The sequence below is a fragment of the Sciurus vulgaris genome (genome assembly GCF_902686455.1).
Source record: "Sciurus vulgaris genome assembly, chromosome: 1".
In the NCBI taxonomy this organism is placed as follows: Eukaryota; Metazoa; Chordata; class Mammalia; order Rodentia; family Sciuridae; genus Sciurus; species Sciurus vulgaris.
Window position 1 is genome coordinate 161,965,884 of NC_136461.1, and position 17,788 is coordinate 161,983,671.

Sequence of the window (17,788 nt, forward strand, 5' to 3'; positions counted from 1 at the left end):
GTTTGTGGCAAATAGTATTTCCAATGTGTTTACTTATTGACTTTGTCCCTGTTTCCTCGGGCAGAGGTTCTAAATTTTTAAGCGGTCAAATGCAGTATCTTCCACAGTGGTTTGTTGAGTGGCATCACAGACTAGCTGGGTTCCTTTACTTAGCAGAGTCTGGTTTTTCTAGCAAATCTCATGTTACTCCATCATAGCTTTCTAATTTATGATATGGGGATAATGGCGCTAAATACTTTACAAAAATTCGAGGATTAAGTGAAATTAAGGATGTAAAATGAACATGCTACTGCACTCACTGAAAAAAACTCTCAAGTATGATTAAGAGCTAGAATTTCACTATTTTCATTTTGTTTTTCTTGATTCAGATACGGTATACATTTTCTCAAATACTTTAATTCTTTTATCCTTCAGGAATTTATTTTGGTGCAGCAACTTATTTTAATGCCTGCACAAGTCAGCTTCGGGTTTTGGTAAGCAAGGGACAACCTAAGCGGCCTTGGAATCTCAGCCTACAGAAGGCGAGCAGATCTGCAGCTCAGAGTAAACTAAACAGAACAAATTAAAAAAAATAAGTAAACTTAAAAAGAAAGCGGGGTGGGCAAGTCAGGCCTCCGGTGGCCTGGGGGTGGGGGGAGGGTGTGTGTGAGACTTCTAGTGGGCGGGGCGTAATTTAGACACGTCCCGCCCCGCCCCGCCCCGCCCCGCCCCGCGGCCCGTTCGGCCCCAGGTTCCTGTAAATCCCGGGCGGCCTCTGCATCCTTGCGGACGCTGTCAGCCTGGTTTCCACCTTCGCCTGACTTTCATCCCCAAGACTGGAATGTGAGTGCGGGCCTCTGGCTGCTCTGAGGCCGGTGTGGCGGGTCCCCGCAACCCACCAGCTTTTCGGGGGAGGATAGACCTGGACCTGGACCAAAGAATTGGGCCCGCAGGCTCGGCGCTGCCGTGGGCCCGCTCGGCCCTCTCTCTTGAAGTTCGCCCTGGGCTTCCCGCGGTCAGAGATTTGCAGAGTGTGCTGAGGGCGCCCGAACCACTGCATGCAAGTTTGGCGGCCTTATGAGACCCGGGGCTGGCCAGAGCCTCCCGGAGGAGCCTGGGCTAGAGGTTCAGCTCAGTGCCGCGAGGCGCCGCCTGGGCCTGGAGCTCGCGCACCTGGGCGGGCGGTGCCCAGGATCCGCCAGCCTCTCAGGGGAAGGGAGAGTCGGGCCTGTAGCCCAGACTAGGGTAACATGCCCCGAAATCCACTGCACCGCCCCCCGGGAAGAGGGATGGGATTACCAAACCACATTTGTGGTGAAACAGATTGCTTCAGAGTAGCTAAGTAGAAGCTGCCAGGTGAAGTGGGAAAAGGTGACTACTGATTTCAGAGCATAAAGTAAGAACAACGTGAGGAATATCTTAGCAGTTCATGTTCCAGTAACACTTCCAAAATTCTTTCGTTGCTTTGGGTTCACTATACAAGGGGCGTGGAGGAAGTGCAGTTGCTTTTATTTTGCAGTGCCAGAAACTTGACCGAGCAAATTGACTATTAATGTTACACTTGATGCACTTGATGATTATCTACAATTTTGGTTCTCCTTACTAATATCTTTTCGTGACTGCCTTTGTAACAGATAATCAAATAGAGGGAAGAGTGGGGTTAAATGTAGCTGTTATTGATTACAGCGTCCTACAACTTTCTAGGCAAAATTTATGTTAGCTCATTTAATGGTCACAACCACAAACTTAAGCGGTATTATTATTGTGTTTCATACTCAAGGAAACTGATTGAATAATTTAATCAATCACACAAGTGGTAAGAGGTAACATTAGGATTAGGATTCAGGTCTGTAAGATCTTAGGGCTCAAGTATTATGACAATGTAATAGAACATTATTGTTTGGGATAACAGAGATATCAAGGTTTCAAATTTATGCTTTGAGGTTTTTTGGTTGTCTGACCCAGGGCAGCATACTTAACCTTGCAGGGCCTGTTTCTGTATTTGTAAAATACAGGTAATACTGCTATGTCACATAGTTGTTATGAGGATTAAATAAAATCATATTTGTAAAACATGTGGCAAAGTACCTGACACATAGCAGTAAGCTTTACATACTTAGTTCATACTGCAGTTGTCATTAATTGGGCTTAGCAAATTCCAGCTCTGAGTGTTGCCAACCAGAGCCAAACACAACTTATACAGGTCAAGAGCACAGGTAGGGGAAAACAGAAAAATGTGCAAAAAGAAAAGGGAACTGAGAACTGATGACATACGTGATAGCAATTATAGTGACACCAATAGATATCTCAGACATTAATGTGTGGCATTCAGGAACACTTTTGTCTTTGTGAGAATTTTTTTAAAAGCAACTGCAAAAATCTATTCTACTCTGGACCGAAAAAATTTAGAAGCAATTCTCCAGGACTGCACCATGCTGTAACTTTCTGGATTTGAAGTAGAATTGAATTTCTGGTCTTCTCAAATTAAAAGTTACATGGCACAAACCCCACAACAAAATGTGCAGTCTAGTCCCTGAGGAAGAGGAAGTTCTAGGATGGGGAAAACAAAGGGATTCTTTGCTTCTAAGGATATCATAATGACTGGACACCTCTCCTAAATTTACCTATAACTGTGAACATCTGTTTTCTTTTGAATCTGGGGTTGCCTTACCACTAATCTACATCCCCATTCCTATTTATTTTTTTCTTTACTGAAACAAAGTCACACTAAGTTGCTGAGAGTCTTGCTAAATTGCTGAGGTTGGCCTCGAACTTGTGGTCCTCTTCTCTCAGCCTCCCAAATTGCTGGGATTACAGGAGTGCACCACTGTACCCTGCTATAAGACCACCTAAGAATTACACATTTTAATGTATTTTATTGAACTGGGAATGTTGTTCGATGGCATAGCTCTTACATAACATGCCAGAAGCCCTGGGTTTGATTCCCAGTACTGCAAAATAAATAAATAAATTTTATTAATACTTTTTACAATTCTATTACTACTCAATATTTCCTTATAGTTACCTACTCAGAATCCCAGTTCATACTGTATTCCAGCTTCTGTCAATTTTTGGTATATGTTTACACAAAGCTTTCCTTGCCCTCTTTCTTTTTCATTGCCCTTGCTGGGTTTTCTTCTACTATTGTTAGAGTCTTTCTCTTTTCCAATATTTTTCATCAGTTCTTATTGTGTTAGAAAGTATGCCTGTGAGCAAAACTAAAAAAGTTAATATTCAATGTGAAAAATGATCACATGATGTTTTGACCTTCAAAGAGTTATAGTGAGCCACCACTGCTCATCAAGGTATGATCATTCAGGTGAATCTTTTAGTAAGAATCAATAACAGTTTCATTGGTAGTACTGCTCAGCAAGCTTGAGCAGGCCAAGCTAGGGCATTCATATTGTATGCTTACCACTACTTTCACCCGGCAGTTTACCTTCCTTCTCACCAGTGTTTTCCCCCATGTTCTTATTTATCTTACAAGAATGGTTGACTAGGTTAAAATCCAAACAAATTAGGCAGATGTGTTCAAAGAATAGCCGGAAAGGAGGTTTAGATTACTACATATCATAGGTTTTATTTAACAACATTACTTGTTTCCGATAATCATAATCAAAAGCAGTTATGTACATTTTGATAAGATTTTGATAACTACATTTAGGCTATTATGCTGGTTTAAATGTATTTGAAGAAGTTTGGGAATAGGATGATACTAGGATTCTTTTTTTATGGGAGAGGGTACTGGGTCCTGAACTCAGGGGCACTTAACCGCAGAGCCACATCCCCAGCCCTATTTTATGTTTTATTTAGAAACAGGATCTCACTGAGTTAGCACGTCACTTTTGCTGAGGCTGACTTTGAACTCTTGACCCTCTTGTCTCAGCCTCCTGATTCTTTTGGAAGGGCTGTTCATTCTATTAATGTACATTAACTTAGCAGAATGCAATTATAAATTTTAAAAAGACATCAAAATTAGTCAGTGTGATGGTCAGATTTCCCCATATGTGTTAGGCAGATAGCATATACAGTTTCCTTTTGAAAAAAATGAAAGGAAATATCTCACAATTGTTTCAGCAAATTATTTTGAAATGTCCTCTTACCAAATGGGTAAGTTACATCTAAATCCTGTACAAATTACCAAAGCAGCACAATGTAGCTGCAATTCAGTGTCATCAGACTACTTCAGTATTTTGAAGCTTGTGTTTCACCATTCCTCTAGACTGTAAGGTGATAATCAGTGCATGTTAAAATAGATATCCACAAATGTAAAGAAACTTGTGGTCCATACTACCATCTGTTTAGGTATCAGAATTTTTTTTTTTTTTAAGAAGTGAAAATCAAAACAAATATGTCCTTATGGTATTGTCAAATATCTAAAATTGTACCCTACCTTCTGTACTTCTTGCTCTTTCCTTTTCCTGATTTATTTTTCTCCTAGCACTCATACCCACCTCACGTTCTATTTATTTTATATGTTTGTTAATTGTCTCTCTATAGTATAACCTCATGAGGGCAAGAATGCTTGTATGTTTTTGTTTTTTCCTTTTTCATTTTGCAGTACTGGGCTTCAAATCCAGGGCATTGCACATGCTAGGTAAATGCTCTATCACTAGTTACACTCCTAACCCATTTGTCTTGTTTTGTTCATTGTTGTTCCCTAGCACTTTCTAATAGTGCCTGTCACATAGAAGATGATCTATAACTATTTGTTGCATGAGTGCTGAATGAATGAATAGTGCTGTTATTATGGGGAAATATAAAAGTGTTTGCCAAAAAATTAAAAACAACTGAGATATATGAGGTAAGCAATCATGAAGTCGGTATTTTTGAAATCAGAAAACTTATAAACATCAACAGTCTTTGCTTAATTTGCAATATTTAATTATTTATTCATTTATTTATTGGTGCTGGGGATTAAACCCAGGATATTGTGTATGTTCGGCACTTGCTTTTACTATAAACATCCCCATCCCTACAAATTTTGAGAATCAAGGTAGATGTTGTTGCAGTTTTAAACTGAAGAATTTTTTTAATATCGTTCTACACCTTAAACTACAGAGGAGCTCATAGTGGCAAAATGTGAAATGCTTCTTTTCCAGTTAAATGTTACACATGCCCAGGAAAGAGAAGAAAAGGAGCCAAATTTTGGAAAGCATGCATTTAGAGTTAACACAGTGGAGACTAGGTAGTACACATGAGAAATTCTGATAACAGGTTCAACACTTGGGAGAACCTATGATGAAGGGTTCCTTTGATTGGCTTGGAAATATAATCAGTGACATTTCTAAAATGTGGCCAAGGGATTAGGAAAGTAGTATAACACGAAACATATTAACTGAACTCCGTAGCCAGCTATAAATCATGGAATAGCATAATATATCTTTAGAATTTTATAGATAGATTAAGGAAGAGACCTTAGTTTTAAACTATGAAGCAATAAGAACAAGATAAAACTGTCCTTTTGATTTTAAATAAAAATGTCCCAGTCTGGACGTTTTTGCTTTAACTCCTGCCTTCCCCAATTCTATGTGTCAAAGTGTCAGCTATGATATCAGTATTGAGATTTTACTTATGATAGTTTATGAATCTGTAAACATTTTTTGGAGACTGGGCAGTGCTGGGGATTAAATCCAGGGCTTTACACATGCTAACACAAATTCCACAACTGAGCCCAACCCCAAATCCTGAAAATTCTTCTTTTTAAAATGATATCCCAAATATGATATCTATTGCTGTCATATGCTGAGAGCTTAATAATGTGAGATGCTATGGAGGGTAGTAAAACTCACTTCCTTATTACTCTGCATCTAATAGACTGGGCTCAAAGTTAAGTTTGCTGAACTGCATTGTTTTTTCAAGTCATCTGAGAATTTAATCATAATTTCAAGCAAAGGTAACTAACCAGTGGGAAGTATCTAGATATATTGTTTTCATATACAGCTTTGTTGATAGTAGGAGGTGGAGGTTAGGTTTGGAAAACTTTATTCTTTTCCTCCCATTTTCCTTTTGGTTCTTATAAATATTTCATATTTTCTATTCATTTTTCAGTCCTTTTCAGTGTCACTTCCTAAACAAGTTCCATATTCACTGTAATTAAATTAGTGTTATGGATCATTAGTTAGAAAAGACTTTAGAAATTATTTACCTAAAGAGAATGACTCAACTCAGATTTAATAGTTGAAGAAAAATAAGACCCAGGGAAGTTTCAGCCCTTGCCAACATGACCACCATCATGGTGTGTCTGAAAGAACAAGAGTCCAGTTTTTTTCACTTCTAATTCTATGATCCTTTCTGTTTGCCCCTTTTTCAGGTCTAAAGAAAACATGTCCTTTTCTTTGTTTTATATGCTTTTATGCTTGACCACTTTCTTCATTCCCATTTCCTGTATCTCTTTGCAAGGTTAAAAAACAAAGAGACACACACTCTTGGCATCACTTTCTACTAAATAAAAGACAGGTTCAGTTTAATTTCTTTTAATGTAAGACTTTTACTCTGAGTATGGTTGGTTATTTATTTATTTTGGTGCTGGGAAATGAACTCAGTACTGGTAATCGAGCACTCTGCTGTTGAGCTATATGTGGTACTTGTTATTAAGTGCAATATATATATATTTTTTAAAGCAGTGATAGCATTTGCTTTTTTAGACTTTACAGGCTTTTTTGCATAGTAGGTTTAACTTTATTTTTTCCTTTCTGCTATTGTAAATGTAAGAAAAACAATACAGAAGAATAGCTGCTATTTATTAAGTCCAATATGTAGCAAACATGAGCTAATCACTGTATATTTTATCCCATTTATTCTTCAGTGTAGATATTATTTTCACTTAAATAAGAAAATGGCTAAATAATATTAAGTAGCCTAAAGTTACATCTAATAAAATTTATATCTGATTTTTAAAAGAAATTAATAAAAGCAAAGCTGGGGATGTTGCTTAGTGATCGATAAGGTGCTAGATTCTGGGTTCAGTCCCCTACCTCAGGAAAAATTTTAAAGGCACACCAGTCTTACCTTTCCTTGTATATACATCATTACTTTAATAATCCTCTCTTTTTAAAAATATTTATTTTGCCTCTAATTTCATAGCCAATTATTGGCATGCATTCTTAGTGCAGTATATTTTTGAGAATAAATGTTGCTTCTCTCAGATGGTCTAGCTGTACCTGCATGATAGACCTGTTTGTGTGGAAACAGCCCAGCAAGGAGAAAGTGCTCTCTTAAACCTAAGTAATTTACAAGCTGATAGTCTACCTTGAAAGGAGCTGCTGTAATGTAAATATAAACCATTTCAATTCTTATACTTTTTGGCAAACTACTGTTATTCTGGTTATATTTTAAGACAAATATTAATAATTATAGCCTGAATATTAACCTTGTAATTTTTAAGATCCTACTTTATTATTAATTTGTATCAGGCTAAATATTACATTTGATAGATTAACAAGCCATAAAGGAATCAATTAAAGAATATTGCTATTATACTAAGTAAATACTAATTAGAGGTTTTAGTGCCCTGAAAGCATTTTGGCATGAAGGGAAATAAAACCGGGTTCTTGCCTTAGTGTTGCCACTCATTAGCTTGGCAATCTTGAGTAATTTAAACTTTTATTTTGGCATTATTTCTCAGTTTATGAAAATGTCCTTAATTTGTTGATGATGCAAAGAAATTTCAACTCTGATTGCTATACAAAGAGAAAAAATAAAGCAAACCATAAAATAATCTGCTTGGCAATTAACTTTGTAGTTCAATTGCATATACGTAACATGCTATATATGAAAAAAATTACTAACTGAACTATAGGTATTAAATACTGAAAACAATTTTATTATTTTTATTATAACTTATTTTATTTAGCAATCTAAGAAGTTCACAGCCATCACCAACTCCAGTGCAATTTCAGGTGCAATTGGTAATTTGGTGGAATTCTTAGTATAGCAGACCTTGTAGGTAAAATACATGTGTACTTTTCAAAAAAAAAATACTTTTAGTTGTCGATGAATACAATACCTTTATTTATTTATTTTTAATGTGGTGCTGGAGATCAAACCCAGTGCCTCATGCATGCTAGGCAAGTGCTCTACCACTGAGCCACAACCCCAGCCCACATGTGTATTTTTGATGGCATATGTGAAGGGGTCTCTCTACAATTGACCTTATTGGTTCATTTTCAGCAAACTGACCTGGACCACTCACCATGACTTTTATTGTTCCTGATGCTAGTGCAGGTTCTCTTTTTACAACAAATTCATGCGCATCTGAAGACATTAGTTTGACGTACATGGCATCAGGGCCTTCACAGCCATCATAGGTTTTTCTCCTCTCCATCCATTGTTTTTATAAAATTCTACTTTGTTTCCACAGGAACTTCAGTAGTTTTTCATCACCCCTGAGTCACTGCAGCCACTGCAGCCAGGTCCCTCATACTGCCACGGCCCCTTCTCCCCCACCCCCAATTTAAACTTTTTTTTTTTTTTCTGCTTTATCATGGTCTTTCTTTTGACCTCAATTTTTAAAAATACAAATAAACATATAAAAATAACCCTGGTGGCAGCCACACCATGGTATCATGGAGTAGTATCAAGAATGACTGGATCTTCTCTCTAACTCAGTTTATTTGGAATTATCAATAGTTACCCCAATTTAAACTTTTTGAAAGAACATATATATATTTTTTTCCTACTAGACACTATTGCATTGTTTTGAAAATTAACAAGGAGCTAAAAATGATCAACAAACTCCAGGGTGATTAATTCAGATATTTGATTGCTTAACATTATAGTCATAGCAATGAGATACGAATGGTAATCCTTATTCACCCAAACCAGTTTCTTTTTGTTTTGTAATTTTCAGAGAGAATATATTATTTGGAAGCACTTTGAAAATTGTAGAAAGAAAAACTATCCAAATGCATGAAATTATTTACTCTCTTTCCAAATTTCACCTTTCCTCTCACTCCCACCTCTACTCTTTATTTGAATATCAGCATCAACTTTGTAGAGAAAGTATAATTTGGAAATTTGAAGTGGATCTCGAAGTGCAGAGGAAGCTACTCAAATAGACTGAAGACTTATGTGGGCTGAGTCCTGAATTCTGGCTTAGTTTGTTGGATTCTGGTAGACCATGGAAGCCAGTAAAGATTTTTTGTTTTTTAATCAGTAGTGGTAAAATCATGGTGTGAATGGAGGGAGGATGGCAGTGGGATACCCATTAGGAGACTATTCTAGTCGGCAGGTGAGCTATAGGAAGACATGAAGTAGCACTGTGGCAATGGGTTTAGGGAATGTTCTGTACCTGCATATTTAGAGAGATTTGGGACTATAACAGGCAGAATCTCCATGACATTCTTATTGAATGGAAATAGTAAGTTTAAGAGGGAATGGGAAATGAAGAAGCAGATAAGACTTTCAGCCAGGGTGTGAAGGTGATCATATCCCTTAAATTTTACATATTGGATTCTACTTCAAATATCTTAATTTTCAATTCCTATGAGTGATCTGTGTTATAATATTGATTCAGAAAGTTATTAGTATTTCTGGGGGTTATTTGCATTTAAGAAGAGTTGTTTCAACCAAACCCTTCTTCAGAATAGTAGGAAAACTGTTGTCTAGTCCTAGTGACTTCTTAGGTTTTTTTGTCTTGTCATTCTATTGATTTTTAATTTTTCTCATAGTACTGGGGATTGAACCCAGGGACACTTTACTACTGCACTCCAACCCAGTCACTTTTTAAATTTTATTTTGAGAGGCTGACCTCAACTTGCAATTCTCCTACTTCAGCCTCCTGAAATATCGAGATGATGGTGCATGCCACTGTGCCTGGCTCATCCTCTTTTCCTATGAGTGAAATTCATAGAATCATTTTTTATTTGTTCATACATACTTCTACGTAGTCATTTATTCCAGTAAAATCATCTATTTTCCATACTTAGAGGTATATAAAACATTTATTTTATATTCTTCCATCACAATTTATAGATGAGAAATCCTCTTGATCTTTTAAAAAATTTGTCAGTACTAGATAATTACTAGAAAGGAAAAGAGCATCTTTATGAATGTTGCTATTATGAGGTTCCAGACCTGAGTGCTTATATAATCTCTTCCATTTGCCATTCAGTCATAATGGGTTTCTAGATAAAAGGGACTGCAATCAGAGTCATTTTCATGGGGGTAATGCTGCTAATAAAAGGAATTTGCTTCCTGGCAACAGTGCAGTAATGTTGCTGTCAGCAATTTGCTAAATAATCTGCTGTGCCTGGCATGTTGTAACTTTTGTACAAGCATTTTGAGGGAAAAACATAATGTTCTGCTAATATGTTGTGCCTCTGTTGTGACACTGACTTTGCACAGAATTATTTACATTCTCTGTTGAGTTTTCCGCATTCTTAGAAACTTAGGATCCTCAGTGATCCTTGCTCATTCCACAGGGTACAAACCGACTTACAAGACTCTAAACTACCTTATGCAAAAGAGAAAAAATCATACAACTAACATTCCACAGATTCTGCATTAGAAAGGAAAAGCAAGACGTTTGGCATATGCCAGATTTAGAAGTTTCCTGACTGTATTCAGTTTTTACTAATGAGAAAATCTAGGCCCAGGAAGTTGAAGTGACTTATATATGGTTACTAAGCTAGCACCAGATGTAGGATTCAACTCAAGTATGCATTACTCTAAATTTGATCTTTTTCTTACTGTGGTAAAATGTTACTTTTAATGCAGCAGGAATTCAAAGGATCAACTTGGTGTGGGTTGGAATAATCAGGAAAATCATCATGGAATGGAATAATAAAAAATATGAAACATGGGAAAGATGAGAGGATTAGGCCCCAGAAGCAGGTAGTACTAGAGTAACAAAATTAGGAAATGTACTAGATACTGTTTAAATATATTAACCTATTTCAGACTTTTTAACAATCCTTTGAGGTAGGGACAGTTATTTTTATTTTGTACTTGAGAAACCCAGAGGATAAAGACTAAAGGTCTTGCTAACGTCACACATCAAGTGGTAGAAGTGGTGCAATCCAGATAAGAGCTCAGGCAGTCTGATTTCAGGGCTGAATATAGTAGCTATATAAAAAAAGGAAAAGGTAAAATTACACATAGGGGCAGGTCTGGAGGATGTAGGTTTGTGAATGAGAACTCACTGTCAATATGTTAGAGCTTCATGGATGACGATAGCTTCAGATGAATTGTATTGTCTTTTTTGTGTCTTATGTTTTTTTCTAATTTCCTATAAGTTTCTTGTCTCTTGTTATGTTTTCAGAACTTCGATTTTTTTTTTTTTTTGGACCAGGTATTGAACTCCAGTGCACTTAACCACTGAACCACATCTACAGCCCTTTTTTTTTTTTTCCTTTTTTTTCTTTTTCATTTTTTATTTTGAGACAGGTTCTTTAAGTTGCTCAAGGCCTTGCTAAGTTACTGGGGCTGACTCTGAACTTGTAGTCCTCCTACCTCAGCCTCCCAGGCTGCTGGGATTATAGGCGTGTACCACAACACTGAGCTCCATACTTTAATTTTTTGATAAATCAAGGTAAATGGGAATGATTGCTATATTAACACTATTCATACAAATGCCCTCTAATATTATTTATATGTGTTTCAAAAAAAGAAATAACTAATCTGAATTGGATGATAAAAAGACATGCTGGTTTTTATACTGAATTTCATCTCTTGTTTATTGCTTGACACAAAGACCTTTTATGCATAATGTTAGAGTCATATCATGTTTGAGTATTCTCAAACAAGTAGAATTAGAAAAAAATTGACAAGTGACATTTTAAATGAGGGATTTCATCCTATTATCTCTGGTTTGTACATTTGTAATAGTATCCCATTACCCACACACCTAGTCCTTCAGGCTGGCTCACAGGGCATGTCTACCTGCCCTGTTCTGCCTTTCTCCACATAGCTCACTTCTGTGACACATGGTGAGGTAACTTCACTGTGCCTTTGAGTGTCCTGCTCTTTCCTGCCTGTGTGCTAACATTTCACCAACTCAAATTGAATCCTTCAAAACCTAGGTAATGTCTCATCCACACTGTTAATTCTCCTCTGACTGCTTCTTTGACTTTTCCTTGCCATTAATAGCTTTTGCACATATTGTCACTACTATATATTTGCATTTAGCCATTTTGATTTATATTATAATGGCAAAAAACTAAACCAAACCAAACCAAAACACTCGGCTTTATAAAAGGACATAGAAGTTTTAGTTTTATACAGGTATCCCTGGGTAGGGGGTTTATGAGGCAAATTGGGGATTCAGGGGAATTTTGCCATTCATTAAGGAATAATTCTCTCCCAAGGTGAAGGTATATGCATATAGCATTGCTTTTAAAACAAATTTCCAGGTACCACTAGAACCAACCATATTATTCTCAATCTCCATTAATTTTGGAATTTTAATGATATTAATTTTTTTGTCATAATGAGTATTGGTACTGGTTTTAGAGAGCCTGTTAGACTAAAGAGATTTCAAGAAATGAGTTATTTTTTAACATTGTCAAATGACTCATAGTAGTAATCTTTACATTTTTGTATTTGATTAGGCATTTTATGTAACACAGAAATGCTACTGCCGTGTGTATTATTTATATGCGTGTGTGTGTGTGTGTGTGTGTGTGTATTTTTTTTTTTTTTTTTTGTCCTGGGAATGGAATCAGGAACACTTTAACACTGAGCTAAATCCCCAGCCCTTTTTACTTTGAGACGTCTCGCTAAGTTGCCTAGACTGACCTTGAACTTGCAATCCTCCTGCCTCAGCCTCCCAAGTAGCTAGGATTACAGATGTGTACTACCATACCGAGTGCTACTGCTGTGTTTAAATACAACAAGATGATAAATAGATTTATTCCTGTTTTTCTAGAAGTTCAGCTAGATCTCAAAGTATAGGTCAAAGGGCATTGAGCACTGTACATTCTAGGGTATTTGCCAGCAGTTCTAGGAAAGGAGACACCCTTTCATCTCCAGAACTTTCACTGTGAATCCCACTTTACACAGCTGGCAAAGTGGACAGCCAGCATCCATCTAGGGAATGCAATGCCTGGTTCCTCTTCATGGTGACACCTGCAGTCCCTTTCATTCCCTGGGATGAAATACTGCATCATGTATTGATTGGCAGTTGGGGAAGGAGTATGTGGAATTTAGGCTAACTCTGGGATTTCTTAGCAAATCATGAGAGAAGGTGCATCACACCAATTTGCTGGATGCTCTTTGTAGAACAGAGGTCTGCCAACCTCATGTGCATATTAGAATAATCTAAGAAGCTGATGGCCAAGTTGCACCCTAAACCAGTTAAACTTCTTTGTGATATCAGTAACTGTAAGTTCTGCCAGGTGATACCAATAAGCAGTCAAGATTGAGACCCATGGCTGCAAAATATGTGGAGCTGTGGGTAAAATGGAGAGAAAGGGTTAATTTGGGTTTTTCTTTCCCCAGGTTTGGGTCTTTGACAAAATTCTTTGAAAATATATCCCATTCAGAATTTTGTTAAATAAGCCAATAAAAGTAAAGTCAAGGTTGTAGTTTAATGTTTTTCTTTTTTTTTTTTTTTTTTTTTTTTTTTTGTGGTGCTGGGGACTGAACCCAGGGCCTTGTGCATGCAAGGCAGGTACTCTACCAACTGAGCTATATTCCCAGCCCTAATGTTTTGTTTTATAGTAATATTTACATTTAAGTCAAAAATCAAGATTATGCTTGAACTTTTTCAGGATGGTGGAATGTCTAGCAAGGTGAAAAGAAGATTAATGTATATTAATTGTCATATTAAAAAGTACATTTTACTGTCATAAACAAGTTTTGTTTCAGCAGAAGAATAAAGCAATATCACTGAGATGAGCTAATAGACACCCAAATCATCAGGAGGCTCACGTAACAATCCCATTCTAGTATGCTCATTCTGAGCGCATTCTGTCAGTTCTCAGCAAATTCCGTTAGGAATGTGTTTGCTTCTTCAAGACTCTATTTAATTTACTTTTTTATCACACTGGTTTTCTCACAGCTCGGGAGATGGCTGCCCAATGTGTCACGAAGGTGGAGCTGAATGTTTCCTGTGACAATCTCTTGGATAAAGATGTAGCGTCAAAATCAGACCCTTTATGTGTGTTATTTTTGAATACAAGTGGTCAACAGTGGTATGAGGTAATATTAAATGCTTTAGATGAAAAGAAAACTGAATCTCATTTTTGACAATGTGAAGAGTTTATTTAAGAAGTTAAAAATAATAGAGCCATCTCATCTGTTAATATTATTTTCTTGGACAAACTTGTATTGATTGTGGAATTCTTCATATACATGAAGAAACTTCCTTTAGTTTTCATGTCTATAATTATGTTTAGTAAGCAAAGATGTTAAAACCTTTGATCTGAAGACACTTTGTTTTGTTTTGTTTGGGGGGTGGGTATAGGTTGAGCGCACAGAAAGGATTAAGAATTGCTTAAACCCCAAATTTTCTAAGACATTTATTATTGATTACTACTTCGAAGTGGTTCAGAAATTGAAATTTGGGATTTATGACATCGACAACAAAACCATTGAACTGAGTGATGACGACTTCTTAGGAGAATGTGAATGTACCCTTGGACAAGTGAGTATAAGTAGCTTAGCAGCTGATCTGCTTTGTCTTCATTTTCACTGGGGAATTGGATGTTTTCGATGAGTGTTCATTAGTTTAATTTTTAAAGTTGAAAAGCATGTAGTCATTTTAAAGACTGAATTCATATATTGATATGGTTGACTTGAACATTATAGGATGTATCTTGTTTTTAATAAGGGCAAGGACCATGCATTTCTGGCAAAGCCTGTTCATTCTTTTGAGTTAGGGGTGCTTCATTTGGCATTTCAATAAATAGATGCTATAGTTACTGCAGAGTTCCATATAATTTTATTATATTTGAGTCATGGAGCCTATTGAAGTAACATTAACTCCCTGGTGTTCTGATTAGTATGACTGGTGCCTCTTGGCCTGGATGCCTCAAAACACGCTTTTACCTGGCTTGTTCTCCCTCCACCTCATTTTAACCTCATTTTCTCCATAAAATTTCCCTGGCCCCCTGACTAGTTTAATGCCCACCTTAAGTTCGCTTTGCCTCTTTCCATTGCTTCTCACTGCATTTATCGTAGTTGCCTTATTATCTGTCCTCCTGCTACATGATGAGCTGGTCACGGCAGAGATGCTGGTGTTTCACCCTAGCTCAGTCTGGTTTCTCAGGAGAGATCATGCCTGTTTGTATAAACATGGGAGGCATCAGGAGGGAGGCATCATTTCTTTTTCAATGAGCGAATTTATCATTCAAATTTGTTTTTCATGAGTTAATTTTCAGGGTTGGCTTATTGGAAGATCATGCCCTATGTCTCAAGGGCAATGTGGAATTGATCAATTTTATAAAATTCACGAAAAGTATTAAAAAGAATTAAAGAAATATTTATTTTGGATAAAAAACACAGTGTAGCTAAAAATTCTGGTGAATTTTAGAGATATATCAGTTGGGAAGTACCTAGGCATATATTATGTTAAGCAAAATGACATTTTGTGGAAGTTAACTATCAAAATTGTGCATCAGTTGAAAAATTGAATCCCATTTATTGAGTGTTCTGAGACCACCTTATACCTAGAGGGGTTTCAGCTCAGTGATCTGTGTAGGAGATGAAAATCTGGCCTTCTTTTTCTATTACAAGGAAGAAGTTTAGAAATTAATAAAGAATCTGTGAGTGGGGAGATTATATCTTGCCAGAGTAGGGTCTCTGGAAATCTTTTCCAGTAGGTTTTAAATGTGTAGATGCATTTTAAATCTCTTTATAAAAATCTCTAAATCTTTAAGGAATGGACTTATGTTTCCATTTCAAATGACTCTCTGTGAGCTTTATGCTCATTCTTTTTTTTTTTTTTTTAATTCTTCAGTTTAAAGTGAAATAGCTCTTTATGTTATTTCTGATTTTAACAGATTGTTTCCAGTAAGAAGCTAACTCGACCACTGGTACTTAAAAATGGCAGACCTGCTGGGAAAGGGAGCATTACGGTAAAGATATTTTGTCTCAAAATATTTAGCATAATAGAACATGCTGTAATTATATATATCAGACAAATATTCTTCAGCCATACTTTGTCATTTGATCTTACATCTGCCCCTGCCTTATAGTTATCACAAATGGAAAGTGTGTTGTGCCAAAAAAGGAGAAAAAGTCAGTGTAGGAATCCCTTCTTTTAGTTTTTTAAGTTGCCCATAGAGGTCAGGAACATTTTGGTGAAACTTGTTCCTGTTCCATGAAAGAGTCAATTTCCAAGTTAGAAACTATTAATCTGCATGGATCAACTTGACTTTTTATAAAGGAAGGTTCTTTCAACATGTGTATTAGGATTCTCTAGAGAAATAAAACCAACAGGTTATGTGTATGTGTAATTATAAAAGGGAATTTTTTAGATTGGCTTACATGATCAGAAGCTAAATAATCCTGCAGCTGCTATCTGCACACCAGACAGCTGGAGGAACTAGTAACTGCTCAGTCCAAGAAACTTGATCCTCAGAACAAGGGGACCAATGATGCAGCCCTAGTCCAAGACTGAAGGCTTGGGAACTCTCTGGAGAATCTCTGGTGAGAGTCCACCTTGGAAGACTGAAGGAGCTGGAGTCTATTGTCCATAGGAGATGGAAGCAGTAATAGATGCACCTGCTCAAGAAGAATGGAACTTGTGTCCATGACTTCTTCCTTCTGTCTACTTTTCTATCCAGGCCCCCAGTTTATTGGATAGTGCTATCCTCATTCAGGGTGGGTCTTGCCCCTGTAGTTTGATGCCCTACATGCCAGTCATCTCTGGAAACATCCTCATAGACATACCTAGAAGTCTGTTAATCCTAGATGTTTCCTAGGAGTCTCTCAGTTCAGATTAACCATTACAGCATATAGAAACTTTCCATGGTGTATTTCATTACAAATATTATATTATAAATTGAACCTATAAACTGTGTACTATTGCTTTTTGTTCTTGCACTCTGCTACCCATCCTCCTACCCAGATTTTCCATTGTTCATTACTGTCCCTGAGCAAATAAATATATGGTTTATCATATTTTAGATTTTCAGTTATATAACAACATGCTTTTAAGTATTTTATTTTCTAACTAACCATTGCCTGGAGCAATAGATTTCTAACTGTAGCTCTCTGAGAATGAAAGCCTAGCTCTGTAAGAGAGTTTCAGGGTTATTGTAGTCATCAAATACATTTTTCTGAGTAGCTGTTTGGCTCTGGGTTAGATTTCCAAGGATATAATGTTCAGACTGTTGCGGGTATTGCCTTTGTAGAGCAGAGAACATATTCAGTAGTTAGTTAGTTGATTACTCTTGGGACATGGTAGCCACTGTTGTTTTGTGTGTACGGTGCTGGGGATTGAACCCAGGGCTTGGTCATGTTAGTTAGACACGCGCTCTACCACTGAACTGAGTCCCTAGCCCATTGGAATTTATTTTTAAGTAGAATAGGACTTTAGTTACACTTGATGAAAAACACTGATCTGGGATTGGGGATGTATCTTTGTGTTAGAGCACTTACTTATTGTGAGAAACTTCCTATGTTTGATCCCCAGTGCTGGGGAAAACAAAACAAAGCAAAACAAAAAACCGAAAACCACTCATCTGATAGTTCAATTCATAGAGTTTTCTGTGTGTGATTTACTTGGATTCTCAATGTTTGGGAGCTCTAGTGAGTTTGTGCAGAGGGTAGCCTTCGATCTTTCAGGGCTTTCATTCTTTTCTATGGAATAGGAAAACACACTTAAAGAAGTTGCATAATGCAGCGTTGGCATATTTGCAAA

General features: G+C 36.8%; 1 protein-coding gene and 1 pseudogene across 2 annotated transcripts in view; one reads left to right on the forward strand and one right to left on the reverse strand.

Moving 5' to 3' along the window:
* Positions 1-697: 697 nt before the first annotated feature.
* The window catches only part of CPNE3 (copine 3), a 46,538-nt gene continuing 29,447 nt past the window's right edge, over positions 698-17,788 (forward strand). The window contains exons 1-4 of the mRNA XM_079143801.1: positions 698-822; positions 13,982-14,121; positions 14,387-14,566; positions 15,924-15,998. Of these exons, the coding sequence (XP_078999927.1) occupies positions 13,990-14,121; positions 14,387-14,566; positions 15,924-15,998 (387 nt within the window). The 5' untranslated portion in view covers positions 698-822; positions 13,982-13,989. The remainder of the gene's footprint in view (positions 823-13,981; positions 14,122-14,386; positions 14,567-15,923; positions 15,999-17,788) is intronic.
* Positions 7,094-13,964, reverse strand: LOC306663588 (elongin-C-like; annotated as a pseudogene). Its single transcript has 2 exons — positions 8,073-13,964; positions 7,094-7,938 (listed from the first exon to the last, which is right to left on the reverse strand). The product of its transcript is annotated as an elongin-C-like (transcript).